This window comes from Vigna radiata, chromosome 10 (assembly GCF_000741045.1).
Source record: "Vigna radiata var. radiata cultivar VC1973A chromosome 10, Vradiata_ver6, whole genome shotgun sequence".
NCBI lineage: Eukaryota > Viridiplantae > Streptophyta > Magnoliopsida > Fabales > Fabaceae > Vigna > Vigna radiata.
This window is the reverse complement of record NC_028360.1, coordinates 12,481,943-12,488,962: the sequence shown is the minus strand read 5'-3', so window position 1 is coordinate 12,488,962 and position 7,020 is coordinate 12,481,943. Positions and strand designations below refer to the sequence as shown.

At 36.9% G+C, this 7,020-nt stretch overlaps 1 protein-coding gene across 1 annotated transcript; it reads right to left on the bottom strand.

Annotated features, from left to right (window-relative positions):
* Window positions 1–868: 868 nt before the first annotated feature.
* Window positions 869–4,048, bottom strand: LOC106774842 (cation/H(+) antiporter 4-like). Its single transcript, XM_014661872.1, has 4 exons — window positions 3,785–4,048; window positions 3,237–3,666; window positions 2,080–2,666; window positions 869–1,963 (listed from the first exon to the last, which is right to left on the bottom strand). Exons 1-4 carry the CDS (start codon window positions 4,046–4,048, stop codon window positions 869–871), a joined length of 2,376 nt encoding a protein of 791 aa, XP_014517358.1.
* Window positions 4,049–7,020: the final 2,972 nt, after the last annotated feature.

The following is a 7,020-nucleotide window of genomic DNA, read 5'->3' as shown; positions in this document are numbered from 1 at the left end:
CGACCCCATCCTGACATATGTCTTCGTTGGAGGAGTAATACCACCCGGGGAGAACACTCTCGGGGAGATAGACGGTTCTTCACGAGGCACACTCTTTCCACCATCCTTTGGTCGTCTTCGTCTAGCTTTCTCAAATGCCACCTCTTCCTCCAACAAAAGAACCCTCCTTTTAAGTTTTGCAACTAGACTTTGTTGCTGGTGTAGAGTTTGTGGAAACCGAGTGACGAACTGTCAACTGCATACAAATTCAAAAAACCAAAACTTCAAAACCCTAAATAAAAAAAAAAGAAACACAAAAGCCAAACTCCAAATACCAAGCACTAAACACCACAAACCAACCAAAGATTAACGCGCTTACCCGGGTCGAAGAACTCGCCATTTCGCAACACGAACACACCAACAACCAAAAGATGCAATCACCGCAACACCCACCCCGATAACGAAGGCCAAGAGGGCAACCACAAGGACCAACGACAGTGAGATGACAAAAACGAAGACGAAAACGATTTTGGATGACCATAAGGGAAGAGAACGAACCTGTCGGAGAAACTCAACAACTGATGAAACAGGGAAGAAAGAGAACTTTTATGTCACATGAATCTGGCCAAAGGCAAACTCGGAAACAAATATTTGAAACCATTTCATATTAAATTACATCACTTTTTTGAAATTTTTTTTAAAAAAAACGTCCAATAACAAGCCGACACATGACGTTGTCAAAATAGTGTCAAATTAGGAATGTTAAAATATCGGGATCCTTTCCTTATATTAAAGAACTACTCTTGAAAGCAAGTGTGTTTATAACACTTGGCCAATACAAAATTGGAATCTTTGTGAAAAGTCAAAACATGAGGACTAATGTGTGTAATCATGAGGCAGCCGTTGACTGTTGTTGTACAACCAAAATAGAAGCCCTAGTCTCCATATCAGGTGAAGCAAGCAAATCACCGATGACTCCCAACTCCGAATATTCAGTCCAATTTTCCAAGCCATAGGTTTGAGAAGATCTCATTCCGTAGCGTCTTCCAACCACGATAAAATCAAATTTGTTGGCTATGTCTTTGATGAAAACCGTTGTCTGAGATGCATCTTCTATGGTGTGCTCTTCGTATGCAACATTTTCAAGTTTTCCATAGGCTCCACGCACCTCCCTCAACTCCTCATCATCAATCATGTCTTCCCAATTCGACATATCACGATCGTATGCAACCAACCTATACACAAACAACCTGTTGCCAAGGTTTTTGGTGAACCTCTTAGCCAAGCACAAGGCCTCTCTGTCATCTGCTCCTCCCAAGAAAACCATGGCCACTTTGTAATTTGCTGCGCTGAACCCAGCAGGGCCACGGCTCACAAGAATCCCAATGGAGCAAGGTGCCCTTTCCAAAACCCTTGAGTTAAATGACCTTATGTTGCTGTCCTCTAACTCAATCGAACCATCCCCTCCCCATTTCAGATGAAATGGAAGGATTATAATGGCTGCGTTTTTGTCCAGTGCAAGGTGACACACATCTTCATGCATCAGTGCCATTGGGGATATGGCAGTGTAGGTGTTGGCGGTGGCACTACCCGCATAGTCACGTTCAAAAAGGTCAAAGGTCACGATGAGTTCCCCGGAGTAGTTGTAGGAGGACCCCACCTTTTGCTGAAGTCTGTGTGCAATGAAAATGGGAGTGGACCTTCCAACCAGTTCCATCAGATGCAGAATATCTGCCACCAGTGTGTTCTCTGGACAAGGAGAACACAGCTGGAGCACGTTTTTCATGTGAATCACTTGGTATGCCTTTTGGATGCATGCAACAATCCTAAGCTCATGATTTTGCTTCAAGCTCATGATGTTCCTTTTTTGATACCCTGCGTATTTCCTTGAAGGGTCATACAGTGCTTTCACACCAATCTTCGAAGTTGTTCCCAGAACCAACACCGACACGATCAAAACCCCTATTACTTGTTTGTTTTGTGCCTGCAATGGTTGAAGAATCAAAACCAGTTACTTAACAAATAACCATGGTATATTATTTTGACATCTATTATTATAACATGCATGATCAATGAGTGATTCAAGAGTTAATCACGTACCATTGAATCGAACATGAGGACATAGGAGCAGACATCCACAACACCTTTGCTGCTCAAAATGAGAGCAAGGCAGAAACCATCAGAGTAGGGCATTTTACAGTAGCGGCAAATTCCCATGCACAATAGTATCTTAATCAATTGGGCTAATAGAATGAAGAGGAACACGACCACAAAGAAGGATAAAGGTACACAGGCTTTGAGATCCACCTTCATGGTGCAACATGTGACAAAAATTGAGGTGAGGAACCAACTGCAAAACAACTCAAGTTGGGAAACCAATTCTGATCCCAATGGTGGACCCTCAGGGACTGCAAGGCCTAAAATAATAGCCCCTACTAAGAAAGGTTGGTTGAAATACCCTGCAAAGAACCCTAATCCCAGAAACGACACTATGATGGAATAGATATATATCTTGCTTACGGGTTTCCCTTCTGGGGTGTTCTTCACAATCCACTTCATCGCCGGTCGCCCAATCAGTGGAATGCAGATTAGGTAAACAAAAAAAGCCACCACGTTTGTGACTAGAATAGGAAATCCCAATTGCACGCTTTTCACATAGTCTGCGCCGAACCCTGCTGCGATTCCACCTGATCATCGTACAAAAATGCAAATCACAACCATGGAAAAACTCAAAAACACAAAAATCATCAACTTTTAGTCACCATATCCATCCCATTACTTTACATTTGAAATTTAAATGTAATCCAATTTATATAGTTATTTAATTCAACCAACTTTATAATTTTGTCGTACATTTTGTTTTTCTTACAAAAGGTATTAAATTAATGAAAAATATATGTAATATAATCCTTATTAATACTCTTTAATTAAATACTTTCAAAATTAAATATAAGTCATACAATAATTTTACAAATTTAAACGTTAAAGGACTATGAAAAAACAAAAATGATACTTTGATGCTTTTAGGATGACAAATTTTTCACACTGTGTCACATTTTCATTAGTTAACTTTTAAGAAAATAAAAAAAATAAAAAATGGCGTGACCAATGAAAACGTGATACATTTGTAAAAAATTTGTTACAGTATCATTCACAAAAAAGTATGTAAAAAGTATGTAAAAATTATAAAACTGTGTTTTATTAAAATATTATTTTATAAAGTAGTTTGACTCATGAAGAAAAACATTCCGTCTTACCAGTTAAGTCATTGACGAAAGCTGTGGAGAGGGCAAGGCGACCGAGTTCGGAGTTGAGAATTCCGAGGTCGTTGAGCAAGGTCGAGACGACGGCGAAGGAAACGCCGCCCTGAGTTACTATGACCATTGGCAAGCTCGAGAAACTGTCATAATCATCATTTATTTGTTCCAGCTGGGAAGACAACAAGTTCATGACGGAAAACCCAATAGCTATGGAGACGAAGTAGGAGGAAAGTGCCATGACCCATGCCTTCTTCCCCGTTTTCGTGATCAAGCTCAGGTCCATTTGCACTGAGGTTATGAAGAGGAAGAATGAGAACCCTAACGATGACACCGTGTTCAGGATATCAGCACTCCCAAAAGGGAACAACATCTTCTTGTACTTTTCGAATGGTCCTGTCGGAATTGTTGGCCCTAGCAGAAAACCAGCCTGAAAAAACATGCAAACCCTAATGTTTTAACACATGTTTAGAACCAACTTTTAACCGAACGATGGACTGAAAAAAGAAAAGGAAAACGATGATGATGAGCAGAGAAAAGGGACACACCATGACTTGTGAAACGAAATAAGGGAACCCAAATTGCTTGAGAATGAAATGAAAGGCTTGAGTGATGGCAAAGATTATAACCATTTGAATCTGAAGCATGGTGTATGCAGATTGTGTGGGAGATGAACCATTGGGGTGGTTCCAAATGCCATCGGAGATAATCTTCATGGGCTGATCCATGCACACGTTGTAGATCTCACGTCGTGAGAGAGGGATGCTGACCAGCAGCGTGGCCGAAGAGAAGATGGTTTGGTTGAAATTCATCTTGAAGGCAAGAAAACAAGAATTTTCTTTTCTTTAGCAGCAAATATTAATATTAGTTATTAGTATTTTGTCAACAGAGAATTAAACGTATCACGTCTCTTACCTTCTCTTTCAAACTCTCTCTAATATGTTGGAAAGAGAAGGTATCAGTGCTGAGAAAAGCACAAAGTGATGGAAATAGTGAATAAAAGGAAAGGCAAGAGCATTAGAAAGGCGGGAGGGGAAATGTAATTAGGGTTTTAACAACTAGATACAGGGAAAAAAACCTGAGTTTACAAGTTTTCATTTACTTAATTTGATGCTTATGGGGAATTTGCATAGGTGTAGCACGCCAATTTGTGGCTTCTCCATATAGAAAACAACAGTGAACAGATCATCTGTATTTTTTAACATTCTATTTTGTGTATGTTTAGGGTGTTGTTTTTCTTTTCAATGGACTTTTTTATTATATATTTAATTTTTCTTTCGAAGATGACTTTTTCTGTTGTATATTTATTTCCTTTTGAATAATAGTTTGGAAAAATATTTTTTGACATACCTAAATTTTTTATATTTATTTGACATTTTTTACATTTATTTCACAATAACTTTACTTTTTACGTTCTTCTTTCTTGAACAATAAAAAAGTTTACAATTTTATAACTTTTTTTTATCCTTTAAAAAATAACATTTTAGTGCATACTACAAGATTCCTTTATTAGTAAAATATAACTTCTATAAATAAGGCTTAATACCTCTTTAGGGTTGTGTTCAAAATGGTCCTACCACTTTTAAAAATTAAAAATCAATCCCAACATTTGAAAAAACGATTCAAGGTAATCCTTTTTGTTAACCGCATAAAAAATTAAAAGGTGTAAATGCCCCCTGGCCAAAACTTGATGAGCTGTCCATTTTTTCTCATACGTGGAACATTAAGGTAATATGACGTGTAAATTTTGAATTAAAGAAAAAAGAGTTGTTTGCCACGTCAGCTCCATCTTCCACCTCCAGAAACGTTAGAGCCACAAACGTTGTTGTCAACACCTCAAGCCACCGCTAAGATGTTGACGAATTGGCAAGTGTACCAAATCGTACAAGTAATATAAATGGTAAGACCAAATATCGTTTTTCCCAAGAGACTCGTATGGCTTTCTCTTTCACGTGAATTAAAATAATAAGACTTGAAAAATAAAATTAAATAAATTGGATTTTGAGGATAAAAATATTAACATGCAAAATAAATGTTGATTATTAGATGGATGGATGGATGCTGCTGGGTACTAACAATTTCATCTATTCCACTCTATCTTACATACTACCCTTGATTATTAGATTGATTAAATTGTTATGCGACTTTCTTAGCCTCCCCTTAACCCGATCCCTCGGCGAAAAGAGCCTAATATCAATTACCGGCTTACTATCCGTAGTCTCCCCTAGTAATTAATACCGCATTATAAACAGAAGTTAGCGCAATTTATCATCCTACCCCTATCCCTAGGTGGTATTGCAAAATCAAGAGATTACTCACCAGTTCATGTCATTACCGCACGTCCCCATGTCAATAANCCAAACGCTCTCTGCAACTCTCACTCTCCCATTTATACGTTAAAAATATATTTAAAAATAATACATCAAAACATATAAATTCCATTATTAAAATATCTAAAAATTAATATAAAAAGTAAACTAATAAAACAAATCTTAAAAATGGAATGGGGGGTGGGGGTTAGAATTGGGGAGGTACAGGGAGTAACCCCTTTTGTTTGTTTTGATGAGAATCTCTCGAACTGTTCAATAGCTTTTATCAAGCCCAGCCCAAAATTGCACTGAAAAAAAGTACACATTAACATGGGCAAGTTGGAGGCCTAAAATTTTGTTTTAAGAGTTCATTTTCATCACCCCTAATATTTCTATCTACACTCCCTACGATAATTAAGATGTACAAATTTTACCTTTTCGTTCCTAAAAGTGACCTTCGGTTACCTGCTCTACAAACTTGCTTGATTTTTCAGTAAAATATTTTAACAAAAATTCTAAAATAAATTTTTGAAATGAAAGTTTCCAAATAATTTTTTTCAAACACATGAAATATATTATAGAGTAATTCTTTTTCAAAACAAAATTTATGGAATAAACTTTCCAAAATATATATATATATATTATTTTGTAAAGTGAATTTTTCTTCCAAAACACATTAAATATGTTCTAAAATAAACTTTTCAAAATAAGTGCTTTTCCACATGTTCTCTCTTGTTCCAACATGGCACAACCAAGATAAAAGTGCATTTAGCAATGAGGTGCATACTAAAGAAACAGTTTTAGATTTAAGTATATATGGGCTAGACATATCAAAATGACCTAAATACTCTTAATTAAAAAGTATTAAAAGCTTGGTGTTCCCTCTTTCCATCACAAAAGCACACATCATCCCCTCTCATAACATGCCTCACCTTCATGCATTTGCAAAACATTTCCCTTTTTTCCTCATAGGAGCGTCACACCTCCAAAAATTTGCACCCCCATTGTCGAAAGGATGTACCTCCATTGTTGCTTGGAAGCTTGTAACACAATATACGTCTATTGGTGGAAGCCACAAATCTCTGCATAACCATTATTGGTAGACAAAATGGTTTACATCTCTATTAAACTCGTCACACCTTCATCGAAGGCTAAAGGTGTCACACCTCTATTTCCTGTGAGGTTGTGAAGAGGAAAGAATCGTGGGCAACGTGAAAAAGAAAGCTTGAAAGCTTGCTTTTATTATTGTTGTTGTTGGGTGTGTTTATGAGAAAAATGATGTCTAGTGGGGAAATATTTTGGATCTGGAATGTATTTTGAATTCTAGAATTCAATTTGTTGAATTATAATCGGGTATGTTACCTAAACTTAGATAACAATATGATATTTATTCAAAATCTTGGAATACATTATTACGTATTCTGCAACATTTTTGTTTTTAACTTGTTTTACAAAAAGGGGTTGAACATCATGAA

What these genes read in the sequence shown, in the direction of transcription:
- LOC106774842 (XM_014661872.1), bottom strand. Translation starts at nt 4,048, where the DNA reads ATGAATTTCAACCAAACCATCTTCTCTTCGGCCACGCTGCTGGTCAGC. An exon ending in ATTTCGTTTCACAAGTCATG is followed by an intron (nt 3,667 to 3,784) that starts GTGTGTCCCTTT and finishes ATGTTTTTTCAG; the next exon opens with GCTGGTTTTCTGCTAGGGCC. An exon ending in TTTCGTCAATGACTTAACTG is followed by an intron (nt 2,667 to 3,236) that starts GTAAGACGGAAT and finishes TACGATGATCAG; the next exon opens with GTGGAATCGCAGCAGGGTTC.